This window comes from Protopterus annectens, chromosome 5.part0 (genome assembly GCF_019279795.1).
Source record: "Protopterus annectens isolate FY-2018-M chromosome 5.part0, PAN1.0, whole genome shotgun sequence".
Lineage (NCBI taxonomy): Eukaryota > Metazoa > Chordata > Ceratodontiformes > Protopteridae > Protopterus > Protopterus annectens.
Genome location: NC_056735.1, coordinates 950,152,511 through 950,173,417, shown reverse-complemented (window position 1 = coordinate 950,173,417; position 20,907 = coordinate 950,152,511). Strand labels below are relative to the sequence as shown.

At 42.9% G+C, this 20,907-nt stretch overlaps 1 protein-coding gene across 1 annotated transcript in view; it reads left to right on the top strand.

The window, feature by feature from the left end:
• ZC3H12C (zinc finger CCCH-type containing 12C) overlaps positions 1-20,907 on the top strand; it is a 581,667-nt gene that overhangs the window by 330,328 nt on the left and 230,432 nt on the right. Inside the window, exon 3 of the mRNA XM_044072719.1 lies at positions 1,159-1,298. Coding sequence (XP_043928654.1) covers positions 1,159-1,298 — 140 coding nt within the window. The remainder of the gene's footprint in view (positions 1-1,158; positions 1,299-20,907) is intronic.

Genomic DNA, 20,907 nt, shown 5'->3' with positions numbered 1-20,907 from the left:
ATCTTACCACACAGAAAAAGGAAAACATTACAGAATACAAAATAAAAAAGTGCAGCTTTTTAAAACTCTGACATCTTTTCCCTGCTTTATTTTAATGCTTTTTCATGACAATAATTGTGCGCAAAATGTAGACAGCATTTATAGACAGTGCGATGCAATGTACAAAACACACAAAGAATGGTAAAGCACAGAGAGGGTGGTGATTCAGGGAGACAGAGAAGTTAGGGGAAAAAACAGCTTGGCATTTGGGATATGCAAATGACTGCCAAATGATCTGAAAAATGAGACTCTTTAGGAAGTGACACCAAAGATGGCAGAGTGGTTCAGAAATGTATAAAAGAGGTGTTCAGCATCGTGGCAGTCACTTATTGTGAATGCCAGAAATTGTCATTGTATAGGGCAACAGCATTTATGTAGTACCAACAAAAGCAGTAGAGCAGCATGTTAGTGGTCTCTGTCAGAACCATGCCTGTGACATTGTGTGCAGCAGCCCCCCATAACAATACAGACAGTACTGACCCCACCTCACACCAGTGCAGACAGTAGTGCCAGCACGCACCTAACATACCACCACGTGACTGACCAACAGATTGTGGACCACTACTTTGTGGATATGGATACCATACAAGCGCTTGTCAGATTGTGTCACATGCATGTGGACTCAAAAGGGATGCATGGACTGCCCTTCACAGGTAACACTAAGGTATGTGTAACTATCCTGCTCAGTCTTCACCTGCTGGAGAAACCTGTCTGCTAGTGTCCTTTCATGATCCTACTAACCCATCCCTCAGGTGCATCCCATCTGGAGCTACCTAACCTAGGACTATCGAGCCTACTTTTGTAGATCAGCTGATCAGTTTCTATTATTTTTGTTGGTGCTTTGCAGTGTTGTCTTGAAGTAATTTGACCTCTCAGAAAAGGAGTCAGTTGTAGATGAGCGTGGAAAGACGCTCAGATTTAGGTTCTTTTATTGTTTAAGAAGCTAATTTTTATATGAATAGAAAATTACTTGTTTGTAATATACAGAAATTAATAGAAACATGCAATAATAAAGTTATTTTAATTAGATTTACTGTTATTAGAAGCTTAGCAATGTGGATAGCCTGGATGGTGTTGGATTACACACACTTCTAAATGTCTTTCTGTTTGTATTTAAAGTCATGGAAACAAGGAAATATTTTCTTGCCGTGGAATCATATTAGCAGTGAGCTGGTTTTTGGAAAGAGGCCATAAAGATATTACTGTATTTGTTCCAGCATGGAGAAAAGAACAGTCAAGACCAGATGCTCTGATTACAGGTAAGATAGAATCTGTTCATAACTTGCTTTTCAGAATTGACTATGTACTGGGGGGGTAGCCTAATGGTTAAGGTGTTTGCCTTACAAACACAAGGTGCAGGGTTTGAGTCTCACAAAGGATAATTGGCTAGGCTTAAAATGGCTCGCAAGGGCAGTTAGCCTTGTACTAACCTATGAACCTACTGACTCCAATTTAAACAGGTAGCTAATGTCAGTATTGTTATCCAGCCACATGCGTAGAAAGCAAGTTTAGTACTTTGTTTTGTGTTTGATAATGAGATTTTAATATGCTGGGTGTGCTGCGGAGTACTTGCAGAGGACAGCTAAACTATGCCTTAATGCCACATTTTTCTAAAAGCTGTGACTTTTTTCTGATTGTCTAGATGGACTGTGGCATATTTCATCTGAAAGTCTGATTTGGATTTGTATCTGTATTATTGTCAAGAAATATGTAATCTCTGTGGTATTCCCAAAGTCTCAAACAACCCACTAAACCAGTATAGTGGGTCCAGAAACAAACCAACTTAAAAAACTTGTGTGTGTGGAAGATTTTCAATCCATATATATCTAGTTAATCAAAATCATCAGATAATGGTAGTAAAAGTAGTGAACTTAAACTCATCTTAAGTAAAAAAAATAATAAAAAAGTATATATATATATATATATATATATAAAATCTGAAATATTGTACAGAATTGCCAAGTATTCAAAAGTAATCCAAGCAGGGTAGACGGTCTGTTTCCAGTCGAAAATCCTTTAAATACACAGACAAATGATCCAAGTAAAATGAAAAGAATAATAGTTTCCTCACATGCTTTCTAAACACATTGTATTGGTATACATGTTAAATTCACATCCCTTCTCCCATCAGTGTGACATTCGAGCTGGTCCTGCCCTACTTAGTAGCGGTCATAGTAAAATAACCCTTATGTACTTTAAATAAATTTAATAATGATGTGGTACCTCTTATTTAACCAGAATATTATGTCTGTGATTTTATCCAAGACAATATACTGCATGGCTGGAAATATATAAACCTTTAAATAATTTGGCAGTCTAAAAATATATATATAAATATATGCATATACACTTTGCATGCAAAAAATCCATTGTGCAGATCATATTGTGTTTCCATAAGCTATTGTTAACACAGATCACTTTCGTTGTCCTAGACTTCTTCATGTCTGTGTACAAGAACCCTAAAAACTATCTACAAAAATATTGTTGTATAATTAGTATTGTTATTACACATAATTTCGAATAAAGTGGAAAAAAGAACAAGAAAAAGAAAAAAAGTTTGATGATAGAAACAAAATATGCACTTCAATTAAAAATGATGTAACATGGTATTTAAAACCAACTGGAAGAATAAAATAAAATTAATCATGTAAACAATGTGGAAATTTTCTAAATAAGCTTTATGCATTTCAATTGCTGTTCCTTGTGGAAAGTTTCAGTCAAGATATATTGATACAACCCTTCCCGCAGGACAGAGCCTAACACTTCGAATTTCTTCCGTAGTCCTGTGAGATGGACTCTGTTTTTATGGCCTTCCACTGTTTCTTTGAAAATCCTTTTTATTAGGTGTACCAGTGCTTTCAATGATTGCGTCTATTTCAAACAGTTTGCATACTTGACCTAAGATGAGATTTGTTTTTGGTGCTCTTTCTGGTTATCTATTGAGACATTTATTTGTGAATAGTGGGAGGTCCTTAACTGTCAGTTCTACAGGAGCCAAGAGAACTGTGTCTTTACTAGTTTATTTAAGCAATAATTTTGTTGGGATGTTTAGTTATTATTCCACCATAGTGGTTTGTTTTCTGTGCTTCATTTTACACAGAAAATATTTTAAAGACTGACTTCAAAACTGATTTGTATTTTGTGTTTTACATGTGATCATGTATTGTGTGTTTTACATGTAATCATAAGGAGCCATTTCTTAAATGGCTCCTTATGATCACATTTTTCCTAAATCTAATAATTTTCTGTTATTTTTGTGCATGTTTGATGTTTAAACGAACTGAGGGCTTTAGAATTAAGCTACTCCGTTATTACAGTAAGTTCCACATTCAGTATACACTAAACAATTGGTCAGATGTTCATCGTGTTACATTGCTGCAGTCATTACACTTGGGTTATCCTGCTGTCAGGCAGTTCTCCAGTCGGCCTGAGTTCCAAAGTGTTGGTCCGGCGTTGGTTGCTGTCGCTTCCTCCTTGACGTCAGTTCGACAGGGGAATTTAAGATGCAGCCGACGCCATTTTCTTCAGTCTTTCTTGCCGCGCGGTGCCCGAAGCAGAAGCAGTTCGCAAGTGCCGGTTGGCCGACTCCTGCGATTTTCATTCCGAATCCAGAACCGAAGTCTTCTTAAAAAGCTAATTACCCTGTTGGGGAAACTTTTTTTTGCCTCAGATCGATGTCAGTAAAAGTTAATAATTGTATTTCTTGTGGGAAGCAAATACCTCATAAGGACTTCCACTCCTATTGTATTTCATGCCTAGGCCCTGACCACGACGTCACTGGTAGTCGGTTTTGCGCTAGGTTTAACAAGCACACTATTAAACGTCGGTTTGATTTTGCCCGGCATTATTTTGGGAGAAAATTCAATTACACCATGCTGTCAGAACTTCCGACGAACAGAATGCATAAAAAGTGCAAGGACAAGGACAGGCATCCGAGGCCCAAAACTGACGACGAGGCCTCTTCTAGGCCGGTCACCGTTTTTCAGCGAGGTGCCTACGCAGCCCCTGACGACCGCTTCCACAGAACCACAGACCGCCTCTGACTCCCACGTGGAGCTGGCTGGGCTTTCGGACGCACTAGGTTTTCAGCTTTCCGATCCTAACCCTACCGAGGGAACCGAAGTAGCTGAGCAATCCACAGCTACAGAGGGTGTTTTCAGACCTACCCAGTTAACTATTAAACCCTCTGCTAAGTCTAAGCCCTCCTTAAAAGCAAAGAAACAGACACAACTCTCTCTCCAGGACAGGCTTCCATGCCTAAGAAACAAATGCTAAAAATGGCCGAAGACCTAATCACCCTGATCAGGGGGTCCCATCCCCCTCCTGATAAAAGGCCCAGACAAGATGCAGAATATGAATCGTCCGACCATGTGTCCAAGTCCTCAGACTCATCCTCAGACCTAGGATATTCTTTACCCCCTTATGAGGATTCTGATGCTGAGGAATCAATTCCCTCAGCCTCTCCGCCTGAGGACTGCTCCTTTGGGGAAACCTTACATACCATGAGGGAACATTTCCTTTGGGAAGGCCAGGATTACTCAGAATCCAAGAAAAGGCTCAGAGACTTCCTTTTATTGCCTCAACACAGACCCCTTGCTATCCCACCAGTTTTAGATATTGTGGATGATGTGTACACTGAATCCAGTTTAAACCCTGACTCCTTACCCCCAGCCCCAGTTAAACCTGATAGATATTAGAGTCCCTGACTCTCACAAATTTCTGTACAAAAAGCCTGTTGCTGACCCTGAAACTATTTCTCAGTGACCCAAAGGGATTAAGGCCTCATCAGCAAAAAAAACAGTTCCCTCTGACAGAGATTCCAGGGCATTAGACAGATGGGGAAAGAAGGTATATACGTCTGCAACTTTAGCAATGAGAGCCTTGAATTGCCAGTTTCACATGCTAAAATATCAGCAATTCTTGATGTCTCAGTTGAAACAAAAGATGCTTCCAGACTCAGATCCTCCTAATTTTAAAGAAATGCAGAATTTATTGCATGCAGCTGAACAAGTGGGAAAACATACTTTACAATGTGGGTTTGATTCCTTAGAGGCCTCCTGTAGAGCAGCAGTTACAGCCTCTGTCATTAGAAGGCATGCTTGGTTTAAAGAACATACATTACCAGATCATGTTAAGGTCAAATTATTGGATGCACCCTTGCAGCGGGATGTGCTGTTTGGAGTTAAGGCAGAGGAGGTATTAAAGAATATGGAGGATAAGGCAAAATCTATGCAAATGGTAAAATATTTCTTACAGGTTCAGCCTCCTCGTTTTAGCAGAAATTGGCCAACAAAGAATTGGTACTTTCCAGTCACAGAAAGACCACAAAGGGGCAGATACAGACACCCAAGAGGTAGAGGTCAGGCACAAGACCCTTACGGCCTCGACAGTGGAGTACATCAGGCCAGAAAGAAGGGGAAGACAAGCCTCAACCTTATAAAAAGCAGCCTCAATGACTTTCCATTGCTGCTGCCAAACAGCTCTCTCTTGGCAGCTCCCTTAGGAGGAAAACTGGCACTTTTCTATCACAATTGGCATTGCATCACCAAAGACAAATGGGTTCTCAACATTGTATCTCAAGGTTACAGGTTCCACTTTCACACTCTGCCAAGGTTAAAAGGAATGCCAAATCTGCCACCAAATCAATGGGCAGAGGCTCAAAAACAAATTACAGCACTCATGGGCATGAGAGCTATTCAAAAGGTGCCACCACAGGAGCAAGGACAAGGATTTTACTCAAGACTCTTTCTGGTTCCCAGAAAGGACAAAGCCTGGAGACCCATTCTGGACCCATTCTGGACCTTTCTTCTCTAAACACTTAACCTGGATGTTCTGAAATTCAAAATGTTGACACTACAGCAGCTTCTTCCCATGATGGGCAAGAAAGCTTGGCTTGTGACTTTGGACCTCAAAGAGGCATACCTGCATGTCCCTATCAGACAAAACTGCAGAAGATACCTCAGATTTTAGCTGGTTCAATGCACTATCAATTCTCTGCACTGCCCTTTGGCTTATCTACTGCGCCCAGGGTCTTCACAAAGTGCCTGGCACCAATAATTGCATTTTGCAGGCAAAAAGGAATTCAAATTTACCCATACCCAGACGACTGCCTGATTCAAGCCGAGAACAAGGACATTCTACTAAAGCATCTGGCGTACGTAAAAAAGTTAAGGTGCCTGGGGTACACAGTAAACGAAAAGAAATCAAAACTAGTGCCCTCACAAAAGATAATATTCCTGGGTGCCAGCTTGAACACAGTGGCCCAGATGGCTTATATCACGCCAGACAAGCAAGGACAACTGACTCAATATTTTCATTTAATGGCAACAAAGACCCAACTCCCTGCAAGAAAAATTCTGTAGGCCTTGGGCTTCATACTTCATACTTGCATACTACTAATTCCATATGCCAGACTGCATATGAGGAAACTTCAGTGGTACCTAAAGAGTGTATGGTCTCAACACCGTCAAAGTTTGGAAAAAAGTTATACCACTAATTCCTTGCCTTCAACAGGAGTTTTGATGGTGGGCTCAAGCTTGTCACCTCAACAAGGGACATCCTTTCACTCAACCCACAGCCAGGCAAACACTGACAACAGATGCATCGGATTATGCCTGGGGAGCACACATGGCAGTAAAATGTATCTGGGGCGAGTGGCCCACAGAGCAAAGACATCTCCACATCAATCAAAAAGAGATGCTAGCTGTACAAAATGCAATTATAGCTTTCAAGGACCTGCTGCATCCAGGACAATTACTTCTAAAGACAGACAACATCACAGTTATGTGGTACATAAACAAGCAAGGGGGCACATACTCCTACCCCCTCTGCAGACAAGCCATGACCTTGTGGAACACCGCTTTAAACTACCAAGTTCATCTGCAAGCACAATTCCTGCCAGGAGAGAAAAATACACTGGCAGACGACCTAAGCAGAAACATCATGAACCCCCACAAATGGAAATTGGATCCACAAGTATTCAGAATGATAACACAAAAATGGTGGAGCCCGGACATAAATCTATTTGCATCTGCAATGAACTGCCAATTACAGGAATTCTGCGCAAGGAGCTACCATCCACAAGCCTGGAAAGTGGATGCCCTCTCATTCAGCTGGAAAAAACTACAAGTATACGCTTTCCCTCCTTTACCTCTCCTTCCAAAGATACTCATAAAAGCCAGGCAGGAAGAGCCAAAATGATCCTGATTGCACCAGACTGGCCATGCAAGCACTGGTACCCAATCTTAAAGAACTTGGCACAAGAACTACCCTGGATTTTGCCTCAAATCCCACAGCTGTTGACACAGCACAACAATCAGGTACTTCACAGCCAGCTAAAGACCTTAAGTCTAGCTGCATGGAAAATTCCTTAGTCAGGCAAGCAATGCCTCTCTCCAAAGCTGTTATGGATGTCATTCTGGAGGTCAGAAGGCCTAGCACCAGGAAAGCCTACTTGGAAAAATGGAAGAGATTCTGTGCCTGGAACCAAGCGCACAGCCTTGACCCTCTTGTCCCAAACATTCCTCAGATACTTCAATACTTAACTGAGATGCTGGACAAGGGCCTCTCCTTCTCATCCATCAAGATCCACGCCTCAGCTATTTCTGCTCATTACAACACGGATCCACCAATTTTTTCTAATCCTTTGCTCAAACAATACCTCAGAGGGGCTAAAAACATAAGATTGCCCTGTAGAGCACCTACACCAACTTGGGACCTCAACTTTGTTTTGGAAAAAATTGACTTTACCTCCTTTTGAGCCAGCTAGCACAACAGACTTAAAATACATCTCTTGGAAAACTGCTCTGCTACTGGCAATAACATCAGCACGAAGAGTTTCAGAATTACAGGCACTAATGGCAGTGGAACCTTTCCTCATCTTCCACCAGGACAGGGTGTCTTTAAGAACTAACCCTACTTTTATGCCAAAGGTGGTATCAAGTGTGGCTCTAAACCAAACTATTCACTTGCCAACTTTCTATCCAAAACCACAGAACAAAGGGGAAAGACTACTACATTCTTCTATTTGGACAAAACCAAAGCTTTCAGAAAATCTGAGCAATTATTGATAGTATATGCTGCAGGAGCACAGGGAAAAGCCATTTCAAATCAGACTGTTTCAAAATGGGTAGGACACTGTATACGTTTCTGCTATACCCACCATGGGAAACCTGTACCTAGCAGCATTAGATAGATCTCACTCCACCAGGGCAACAGCCACTTCAACTGCCTACCTCAGAGGAGTACCAACCAAGGATATTTTGGAAGCAACAACATGGAGTTCTGTGCATACCTTCACCAAACATTACCATTTGCCTTTATACTCCAAATCCAGAGCTGGCTTCGCCACTGCTGTCCTGCAGGGTCTTATAGCTACCCCTAATGCCTTATAGATCCAGCCTCTCTACCTCAGCTTTGGGATTCCACCCAAGTGTAATGACTGCAGCAGTGTAACACGATGAACATAGTACAGTTTTGTACCTACCATAAATGTAGATGTTCGAGTGTAAACACTGCTGCAGTCCAGGTTACCCTCACTCCTTCCCCTCTTTTCTGGTACTTCCTAGCTCATCTACCCTTTATTACCTTTGGGGAGTATCTGCTGGTAACTAAAAAAATGGTTGTTTGCTTTTCTTTTATATATTTTACTAGCAAATTGAATTGCCTACCTATTTTGGGGCACCTGACATCTGGGGCAAGAAAAACTGAAGAAAATGGCATCGGCTGCATCTTAAATACCCCTGTCACACTGATGTCAGGGAGGAGACGACAGCAACCGACGCCGAACCAAGACTTTGGAACTCAGGCCGACTGGGGAACCGCCTGCCGGCAAGATAACCCAAGTGTAATGACTGCAGCAGTGTTTACACTCGAACATCTACATTTATGGTAAGTACAAAACTGTACTTTTGTGTATCATTTGAGCTGCAGTTTTCAAGTGATCATATACCACAGCTGGTGTTATAAAAGAAAACTGGTAAAATAAATGTGCTCCAGGAAAAATATTAATAGTGAGGTTTCTCAGCAGAGTAGTGCCTCTTTAAGGTAACAAATAGACTGGTGTTTGAAGCCCAGGTGTGTTATTTTTTAGCAGTGCAGATGTTACAGTTTCATTATTATTTCTTGATTTACAAGACATGTACTGGCTAATGGTTGGGAGCAAAATGGCATGCATAATAGTTAAAGAATGCTTATGTGGCTCGCATGTGATGTCATAATGTGCATCTTCAGTGGGTACGCACACCCATGCTCATGGGACTACTAAGGAAATAAAAAGGTCAGGTGGTGATTGGTGAGGAAATTGAACCAAACCATTGTGGGCCATCAAGGAGGATTTCCTCATAGATAAGTTTATAATGGCTAGAATGTATTTGTCATATTTCCATCGTGTATGACTGGTTTAAGAAGCTTGTGGTAGTAAAATTCATAAATTATTAGATTGCATTTGAACTGAATGCAGATTGCGCATTATGCTACATATGTGTTTGTAAATTTTACTCTGCCCACAGTTATAGCTATTCCACAGATTTCACAGTCCCAGCCACTCCCATTAATTACTATGGAACAAGTTCTGTCAGCCTTCTTTAAAGCTAAGAAAACCTCATTCATGGGCCCTGGTAATAAACCATGTTGCCTGAATATCGTTGCCAAATGTGTCATCTCTGAACCCCTACGTAACCCTCATTAGTGTAAGTCTTTTCTCTTGTTACATTTCTGAAGCCTGGAAAATAGCCATTTTAATGCCTTCTGAAGCCTGAAAAATAGCCATTTTAATGCCTTGTGTACAATTGTGGCCCAGCCACTATCCCTGGTAGCTGTAGGTACATTAGTCTTCAAGCCTCTTATGTAATACTGTAGTGCATATTATTTTAGAGATCATTAATATAGACATTGAAATTCTCTGTATACCAGACCCTCAGTTTGGCCTTTTCAAAGAAAAGTCTTCCCTTTTAACTTCATTAGTTTCTTTGAAAAAGTAAACAAAGCAGTGGATGGCAGTTATGCAATGCACGTAGCATATCTGGATCTGCTCAAGGCCTTTGACATTGATGTCCTTCAAGGATGCATCTGCAGTCATAACATATGGGTTGTCCTGCCTCAGGCAGCCCTTCGGTCGGCCGGATTCCAAAGTCTGGGTCTGGCCTCGGCTGATGTCGCACTTTCCCCGACGTCAGAGCTTCTGGGGTATAAAGGCATCAGCCGACGCCATTTTCCTCAGTCTTTCTTGCCGCGCAGTGCCCGAAGCAGAAGCTGTTCGCAAGTGCCGGTCGGTCAGATCCAGAGATTTCAGCTACCGAAGACTTCTAAAAAAGCTAAGTACCCCGTTGGGGACTCTTTCTTGCCTCAGCCGATGTCAGACAAAGTAAATAATTGTTTAACTTGTGGGAAACAAATACCTCATAAGGATTTCCATTCTTACTGCCTCCCTTGCTTAGGCCCAGACCACGACGTATCAGCTTGTTTAGCCTGTGCCTCCTTCAACCGACGGACTCTTAGACGTCGGTCGGAGTTTGCAGAAGGGTTTTTTGGATCCGCTTTTGCATATAAAATGCCGTCGGAGACTCAGACTACACATTTAGCCAAAAAACGCAAGGAAAAGGACCGACACTCGCGGCCCGCGGTTTCGGCTGAAATCACGGTTAGGCCTACCGCGAGTGTCTCGGTTTCGGCTGAAACAGAGTCCTCGGTTCTTACTTCTGCCGAAATCATACCTCCAACAACCGAGGCCAGAGAGGCCCCGGCTGCGTCGGCTACAGAAATCCCTACCGAAGAAGCAAGCGCACAAGAATTGTCCGACACCATTCCTTTGGACATTTCTACTCCTGCATGTGGGGCAGCTAGGCCCCCTGCTTCTATGTCTATTAAGGCCTTCTCCAGAGCTAAAGCAGCTAAAATTTCAAAAGCCTTACCTGCAAAAGCTACTTCTCAGAGACCTTCCTCAAGTTCTCAGATTCTCAGCCTTGCTGAGGACCTTATATCCATGATTAGGGGTTCCCAACCTCACCCAGACAGGGCCTCCCACCCTCCTCCTGACAAAAGGCCTAGGACTGAACCCCCTGAACCTCTCTCCTCAGATTACTCCTCGGATGGATCTGATTTATCAGACCATCAGGAAGGGCCATATTCTCCTTATGAGGATTCAGATGCAGAAGACTCTATTCCTTCTGCCTCCCCTCCTGAAGAATTTTCCTTTGGGGAAACTTTGCATTCAATGAGGGAACACTTTCAATGGCAGGGTCAGGATTTTTCTGATTCTAGAAAAAGATTAAGAACCTTTTTACACTTACCACAGCATAGGCCTTTAGCCATACCACCTGTGCTAACTGTAGTTGATGATGCATATAATGATGTCAGTTCTGCCCCTGACTCTCTTCCCCCAGCCCCTGCCAGACCTGACAGATATTACAGGGTCCCGGATTCTCACTTCCATTTGTATAAAGCCCATGCTGCAGACCCAGAAACTATATCTCCGGGCCCAAAAGGTGTTGCAGCTGCCATGGCCAAAAACCCCCTACCCTCTGAAAGAGAGTCAAGAGCATTAGAGAGATGGGGAAAAAAGGTTTATACATCTGCTACTCTTTCTGCCAGGGCATTAAACTGTCAATTCCACATGCTACAGTACCAGGAATATTTGTTAGATCAGCTGAATAAAAAGCTTTCTTCTACTGAACCTTTAGACCGAAAGTCCCTTCAGGATTTGGTACACAACTCTCAGCAGGTCAGTAATCATTTCTTAAAATGTGGCTATGATGCACTGGAGGCTTCATTTAGATCAGCTATGACTGGGGCAGTAATTCGAAGACATGCCTGGCTAAAAGAGCAATCCTTGCCAGACCATGTCAAGGCTAAACTCCTAGATGCTCCAATGGAGAAACAAAGTTTATTTGGCTCCCCTGCACAGGAGATTCTAAAGAAAGTGGAAGAAAAAGCAAAATCTGTGCAAACAGTAAAGGATTTTCTGCAGGTTCAACCTCCAAGGTTCAGCAGAAACTGGCCTTCAAAGAATTGGTCCTTTCCAGACACCTCCAGAACACAGAGGGGCAGGAATAGACGCCCAAGAGGCAGAGGTCAATCAAAGGGTGCCTACAGGGTTCGTCAGTGGCAGCCTGCCAACCAGAGGAGTACTGCCACAGCTGCAACTACAACCACTTCCACAGGACAGACACAATGACTTGACTCTGATTCCGCCTACCAGGGAACAACTGGAAGCACCTTTGGGCGGAAAGCTGTCTTTATTCTTGAAAAACTGGTATTGCATTACAAAAGACAAATGGACATTGCAAACCATAGACAAAGGATACAGGTTTCACTTCCACACTTTTCCAAGAAGGAGCGGAATGCCAAACCTTCCACCAAACCAGAAGCCAGAGGCTTTAAGACAAATCCACAATTTACTTCAGATGAAAGCTATAGAAAGGGTACCATCTATGGAACAAGGCCAAGGATTTTATTCCAGACTATTCCTTGTACCAAGAAAAGAAAACCAATGGAGGCCTATTCTCGACTTGTCTGCACTAAACACATATCTCATTGTGCCAAAATTCAAGATGCTGACCCTACAGCAACTTCTTCCCATGTTGGGCATGGAGTCTTGGCTGGTGACTCTAGATCTCAAGGAGGCATACCTGCACGTCCCTATACGACCAGATTGCAGAAGACACCTCAGATTTCTTGCAGGATCAGAGCATTATCAATTCTCAGCATTGCCCTTTGGCTTATCTACTGCACCCAGAGTATTCACGAAATGCCTGGCATCAGTAATTGCACATTGCAGGCTTCAGGGAATTCAAATCTATCCATACCTGGATGACTGCCTAATACAAGCGGACAACAAGACAAAACTAATAAAGGATTTGGCCTATGTCATGCACCTGTTACAGGCCTTGGGATACACAGTCAACATTCAGAAGTCAAGACTAGTGCCATCCCAAAGGATAACATTTTTGGGTGCGGATCTGGACACAATGACTCAGATGGCTTTTCTCACAGAAGAAAAACAAAAGCAACTTCCAGTCTACTTCATGGCTTTGACAAGACAAACTCAGCTCACTGCAAGGAAAGTCCTGCAGGCCCTGGGTTACATGGCATCCTGCATAATCTTGATCCCGCATGCCAGGCTACATATGAGAAAATTACAATGGTACCCAAGGAATGTATGGTCTCAACACAGGCACAGTCCAGAAACCATGATACCAATCATTCCATGCCTGAAAAAGGAATTCCTGTGGTGGGCTCAAGCCTGCCAGTCCAACAGTGGGTTGCCTTTCAACAAACCACAACCAAGGCAGACCATCACCACGGACGCCTCAGACCTAGGATGGGGAGCACACATGGAGGACAAGTGTATCCAAGGCCTATGGTCTCGGGACCAGCTGAACTTGCACATAAACCTAAAGGAGATGCTGGCGGTGAAACATGCAATCGAGACATTCAAATCATTCCTCCAGCAAGGACATCTGCTGATAAGGACAGACAACACCACAGTCATGTGGTACATAAACAAACAGGGAGGCACGCATTCCTACCCTCTATGCCGGATGGCAATGGATCTGTGGAACCTAGGCCTGAATCTCAACATCCAGCTGCAGGCCAAATTCGTACCAGGAAAAGAGAATTCACTAGCAGACAGCCTAAGCAGAACTAACACGGATGCTCACGAATGGATGCTGCATCCAGACATCTTCAAAATTATAACAAGCAAATGGGGACTGCCAGAGATAGACCTGTTCGCCTCCCCACTCAACCACCAACTGAAGAAATTCTGCTCAAGAGTATACCACCCACAAGCCTGGAGGGTGGACTCTCTCTCTTTCAGCTGGAACGCCCTAACAGTGTATGCTTTTCCACCTCTCCCATTGATGTACAAAGTTCTACTGAAGATCAGGGAGGAACAGCCAAAGGTGATACTGATAGCTCCAGACTGGCCAAGGCAGCACTGGTACCCACTAATGAGAAGCATGTCTCGGGCGAACTCATGGCCTCTACCCCTATGGCCTCTTCTAACGCAGAACAACTTCAAGACCCTGCATCCAAACTTGAAAACACTGCAGCTAACTGCCTGGAAAATTGCTTAAAACAAAACAAAACTGTTTTATCTCAGAGGGTCAAGGACATTATCCTGGAGGCTCACAGACCCTCCACAAGGAAGACATACTCGGCTAAATGGAAGAGATTCCTCATTTGGAGCGCATCAAAGGGTACAAATATCACACTGGCAAACCTAGCACATATCCTAGAATATTTAGCAGAACTGTTCCACAATGGCCTGTCCTATTCTTCCATTAAGATTCATGCTTCAGCAATTTCAGCAGAGTACAACATGGATCCACCTATCTTCTCTCACTCTCTCCTCAGACAATTTTTAAGAGGGATCAAAAATGTAAAACCTCCAAGGAGACCCCCTCTGCCTACATGGGATCTCAATTTTGTGCTGGAAAAATTAACATTACCCCCTTTTGAACCAGCAGCATCAGCAGACTTACAGTTCTTATCTTGGAAAACTGCTTTCCTTCTGGCAATCACTTCAGCAAGAAGAGTATCCGAGTTACAGGCACTAATGGCAGTGCCGCCTTTCCTTATTTTTCACCAGGATAGAGTGTCTCTGAGAACCAATCCTACTTTCATGCCAAAGGTGGTATCCAGGGTATCCTTGAACCAAGCTATTCATTTGCCTACGTTCTTCCCTAACCCACAGAACAGGGGGGGAAAACTATTGCACACCTTGGATGTACACAGACAACTACGCTACTATCTGGACAGAACTAAAACCAGCAGAAAAACTGACCAACTTTTTGTAGCATATGCAACTGGAGTGCAAGGAAAAGCAATTTCCAAACAGACAATTTCAAAATGGATAGGAAATTGCATTCGTTTTTGCTACTCTTTTCATGGAAAGACAGCTCCTGAAAATATCAGGCCTCACTCCACAAGAGCCACAGCCACCACTACAGCTTTCCTACGAGGGGTGGCTACCAAGGACATTTTAGAAGCTGCTACTTGGAGCTCCTTGCATACATTTGCCAAACATTACAATCTACCTTTATACTCCAGATCCCGAGCAGGTTTTGCAACTACAGTTTTACAGGGGATCTTAACTACACCATCCTTATCTTAGTACCTCCTCCCCCAGTTTGGCTATGGTATTTTACCCATATGTTATGACTGCAGATGCATCCTTGAAGGACATAGTACAGTTTTGTACCTACCATAAATGTAGATGTCCGATAGGTATGCATCTGCAGTCAGGATTACCCACCCTCCTTCCCCTCTGTGGTACTCCTAGGGTGCTTATCCCTTCTTCAGCTAGCTGGGGGAATCTATTATGGTGTATTTGTTTGTATGTATATATGTATATATATATATATATATATATATATATATATATATATATTTTGTTTGCTACTGTTTGGAATTTTCAACATTTATCCAAATTTAGCCTTCCTAGAGGGCACCTGGCATCTGGGGCAAGAAACACTGAGGAAAATGGCGTCGGCTGATGCCTTTATACCCCAGAAGCTCTGACGTCGGGGAAAGTGCGACATCAGCCGAGGCCAGATGCAGACTTTGGAATCCGGCCGACCGAAGGGCTGCCTGAGGCAGGACAACCCATATGTTATGACTGCAGATGCATACCTATCGGACATCTACATTTATGGTAGGTACAAAACTGTACTTTTCTCATTCTGGCATTATTGAAAAACTTGTGAATCTGAACGTAAATCCTTATGTAGTAAGGTGGATAGCTAACTGGTTGTCTGATTGGGCCCATGTGGTTAGAGTCACAAGTGCTACCTCTGAAAGCAAAAAAAGTTACCAGTGGTATATCACAGGACTTAGTGTTAGGCCCTCTCCTGTTTGGCTTCTGTTTCTCAGACCTTCAAGCCCATACTCCTGGCCTTATGGTTAACTAAGTTTGTAGAGCATTTTAAATTGGGTGTTTTTATTCTATCTTCCATTGACTCACAATTGCTCCAACTTGGGTTGGGACCATGTTAACAACTGGTGTAAGGACAATGGTCTTAAATTAAGTGTGAAAAAAATGTAGTGTAGTTTGGTTAAACAAAGCATTTACGCCGGCCATAAAGGTGACGTAGTCCTCCAGTCAGACACTGTTGTAAGGGAGCTATGCAATCTTGTTAATTCCTTATTGTTTGAAGTTCATGAATCTCCAGTAGGTCAGAAGGCCTTCTGTTTGACTCTAATTTTCAAAGATGTCTTCATTAGCTCCAAAGAAGTCTTCTTTCCCCGTTATTTGTATTTTATCAGAACCAATATTAAATATAACATACTTTGGTTACAAAAACTATATTACACAATCACTCAACTTGAGAGACCTCAGAGTTTCATATGATTTTTGAGGTCAGTGATGATCTTGGTCATCAGGACAGACTGGTAGCCCTCCCTCTGTACTTGTTGTAGATTCCTCCATGGAGATCTTTTCCTAGCCTTTCTTGCAATGAAAGGTCCAACCCTTTTGCTTCACAGAACAAATGTTACATCAGATAACCATCAGCAGGTAGGACATGTTGGTATGATGGATTCATACCCCAATGTGTCACTCACCTTTGGAACAAACTTCCACTACATGTCAAGCAGAGTAGCCCTCTTACGACATTCAAGGTAAACTTAGATAATTGGATTGGCAGCCTTGCATTCCCTGAGGTTAGAGAGGATTTTGAATAGGGCTATTTGGCCTACGCTTGTACTGCTCTGCAGACTGATCGTGTAATAATTGCCTAAAAACCTCTCTCTTGTCACTTAGACATGGTTCTGTCCTCTACCTTTTACATGCCCTTCTCTACTGCACATCCAAAAATCCTGTTGATGTGGAGCACAATTTTGACTTATGTAAAAATATCACTGGAAAGACATTTCAGCAGAATGCTGTGTTGAAGTGTTTTGCAGTTGGACTACAGGGTAATTTTCTTTGTACAGGCTGACCTTGATGCCCACGTAGTGTCCTGCATGAGCAGAGTGGGACTCATTTTTCCCTAAATATTAAGGAAGAATGTTGCGGATAGGATTCTGCCTCATTACTAGATGACTCATAATTAACTCCATGTTTTTGTCTTTTGTAAAAGGGGTAATTGGAAGAGGCTAATCCTGGACTTGCAGTACCTTAATAAATGCTTCTGAGTCAAGAAATTAAAAACAGTGGCTTTTCAGACTGTGTTTTCTGTGTTTCATGAAGCATAGGTGACCACAGCAGATTTGAAGGAAGCTAGCTGATATGTTCCTGTTTTCCACTCTCTCAGGAAGGTGTTCATAGTGCTTCATTGTTGCAGTAATAACACTTGGGATGTCCTGCCCTAGTAGCCCTTGGTTGGCCTGAATACCAGAGATTTTTCTCCTTTCCTATGATTGGCAAGATGCCTGCATGTCTGACATCTAGATGTTGGTGGGTAGAGTCATCTCCTGGCACCATTTGTTCAGTTGATTCTTGCCGCTGGAACTCGAGGCATCCCGTGTCTAATACATTGGTTGGTCCATAGCCATGGATTGTGCATCTTAAAGCTAAGAACCATTTGGGGAAACTTCTTTTTCTTTAGTGCTTACATTTGATTTCTATTAGATGTCTGTTAAGACCAAGGCTTATGTAGCATATGGAAAACAAATTCCTCATTGGGACTTCAAATCTCTTTGTTTATTTTCGTCCCTAGTGAATTAAATTTACTTCTAGAACCATAGAAACGTAGAACAGAGGTCTGAGTCCCTTCAGAAATATTTAAAAAGGGAGTAGCTGTGGCTTCTGCATGCCATGGTGTCTACTAGTCCTGCAATTGATTTCCCTTGCAAGAGGAAGGAGAAGCATCTGAAGGCTGAGAGGGAGATGAGCAGGTGTTTCTTTAATTGTAGTCTGCCTAGGCATGACATCGTTGAAGGAATAGAAGTACCTTTGTAACCCCCACAGTACAAGTGCATGGCTGAGGCCTCTGGCAAGGCCCCTTTGGAGGCCACCATGTTGTTGGCCCCATAGACATCTACTCAAGACAGGTTAGCTAGAGTATAGGTTGGGTCTGGACTTTCTACTCCCATTTGAGGTTGTTGGAGGGGGAGGGCAGAATTTTCCAAATCAACAGAGAGGAGATCTCAGCAGACTGGATGCAGCTGTCCAATAGTAACCTGCACCAGCCACTAACAGCTAAATACCTATGACCATACCCAAAGCCAAACATAAGACTGCTGTAGGCTTCCCCCATCCAATGCCTATTGGTCGACAGATACCCTCACAGGCCTGTCCATAAGACCTTGTCAGTTAACCAGAGGATCTAATGGATTTCATGAGATTCTGCCAACTGGGCCTTTGCTTATGGAACTTCTGCCAAACGAGAGAGACATTTTTTCATCTCTGAATTTTCATTTCTGGGGTCCTCCGATTCTTATGACTCTGATAAAGTTGAAACCAACTTTCCACAGGGTCATTTGCCAATACTGAGATGGATGGCACCCTTGTCTCAGCTTCACTACCTGAGGATTCTTCCTTTGTATCTGACCCTACACAAGAAGAGAACATCTTTTAATTAGGAAGCCCAGGTCTATCTTTAGTCTAAGAAAAGGGACAGAGTTTCTTTGCTTTCCTGAGCATAAGCCTGTAGGAATTCCTCCAGTCTTAGATGTAGTGGATTATGTCACTATAGGGCACATCCCTGCAGCCTGACTCCCAGTCCATTGCCCCGAGGAAACCTGTTGATTTTTACAGGATTCTTGATGCTCATAAGTATACTTTTAGAAATCTAGTGGCAGATCCTGAGTTGGTCTCCCCAACCCAAAGAGCCAAGGGCTGAGCCTCTAAGAACCTTTGCCTAGTGACAGAAAAAGTGGTACCCTTGACAGATTTTGGGAAAAAATATACCTCACCTACTGTGGATCCAGGAGAATTGGGTCCTAGAAATCATCAAAATTGGGTACAAAATGCAATTTACTTTCCCAGGGTTTTCAGGTATCCCTCCAGATGTTCTTCATGTTTCACTGTTGCAGTCATCACATTTGGGTTATCTGCTTGCACTAGCCCTCAGTCGGCCTGATTAACAAAGTCTTGGGTCCTGCGTCGGTTGCTGTCCTTTCTTCCATGACGTCAGGTCGTCAGGGGTGTAAAACATGCAGCCGATGCCATTACATCAGTCTTTCTTGTCGTGCAGTACCCGAAGCAGAAGCAGTTCGCAAGTGCCGGTCGTTTTCGAGTTTCAGAACTGAAGTCCTCAACTAAAGCTAAGTACCTGTTGGGGAAACCTTTTCTTGCTCCTTACCAATGTTAGTAAAAGTTAATAATTGCAAGACCTATGGACTTGCATATTAAACCAACGCCTCCTCCTTCATTTAGGCCAAAATCTCGAACCATGCCTAAGAAACTGACGCCTAGGCTGCATGCTCAGGCCTTTATGCCTAAAAAACAAATGGTAAGAATGGCCGAAGATCTTATAACTCTAATCAGGGGAAGCCATCCTCCCCCTTCTAAGAGACCTAGGACTGAAGTTGTTTATGAATCTTCTGAACAGGATTCTGATTTTTCTGATTTTTATGATGATCTGGATTAGCCCTTATCTACTTATGAGGATTCTGATGCAGAGGACTATATTCCCTCTGCTTCCCCTCCAGAGGATTTTTCTTTTGGTGAGACCTTACAAGGAAGCATTTCCACTGGGAAAGCCATGATTTTTCTGATTCAAAAAAGAGGCTTAGGGATTTCTTACTCCTGCCTCAGCATAGGCCTTTAGCTACACTTCCTGTACTAGACATTGTTGATGATGCCTTTTCAGAATCCAGTTTGGTCCCTGATTCTTTGCCTCCTGCTCCCAGAAAACCTGACCGATATTACAGGGTTCCTGATTCTCACAAGTTCCTTTTTAAAAATCCTATTGCGGATCCTGAGACTATTTCACAGGGACCTAAGGGCATTAAGGCTTCTACTGCTGAAAGTCCTACCCCCTCTGATAGAGACTCCAGGGCACTGGATAGATGGGGTAAGAAAGTTTACACTTCTGCACCCTTGGCCATTAGGGCTTTAAACTGCCAGTTTCATATGTTAAAGTATCAACAACATGCTATTGGATTGCTTAAACAGAAAATGATGTTACTTCCTGACTGTGCTGAAAATAAAGAATTACAGGATTTAATGCATTCTGCTGAACAGGTTGGAAAACATACTTTGCAATGTGGATTTGATTCATTAGAGGCCTCTTGCTGGGCTGCTGTTACTGGGTCTGTGCTCAGAAGGCATGCTTGGCTTAAGGAGCAAGGTTTGCCTGATCATGTTAAAGCTAAATTGTTGGATGCTCCCTTAAATCAGGACCGCCTGTTTGGCAACAAGGCTGAGGAAGTTCTTAAAAAGATGGAAGATGAAGCTAAATCTATGCAAACTTAAAGATTTATTACAAGTTCAGGCTCCTAGATTTAGTAGGCACTGGCCCTGTAAAAGCAGTGGGGGGTTTCCGCACCCAAACCTGGGAGTAGTAAGACTCCCCCCTATGGAAAACTGTCTCAATGACTTGCTTTTAAAACTACCAAGCACTTCCAAATGAATGCTCCTTTAGGCGGAAAGATTGGTCTGCAGGCCAAAAACTGGGAACTCATTACCCAGGACAAATGGGTTTTTAATATAGTGTCCCAAGGGTACAGATTTCATTTCCACACGTTACTAACACCAAGCGGGTGGCCAGAGGCCCAAAATCAAGTACTCTCTCTCTTAAATATGGGGGCTATTCAGTTGGTACCAGAAGAGGAAAAGGGACAAGGTTTCTATTCGAGACTTTTTCTGTTACCCAGAAAAGGCAATACATGGCATCCTATCCCGGACCTTTCTATTCTAAACACCTTTCTGGTGATTCCAAAATTCAAAATGCTGACTCTTCACCAGCTGCTTCCTATGCT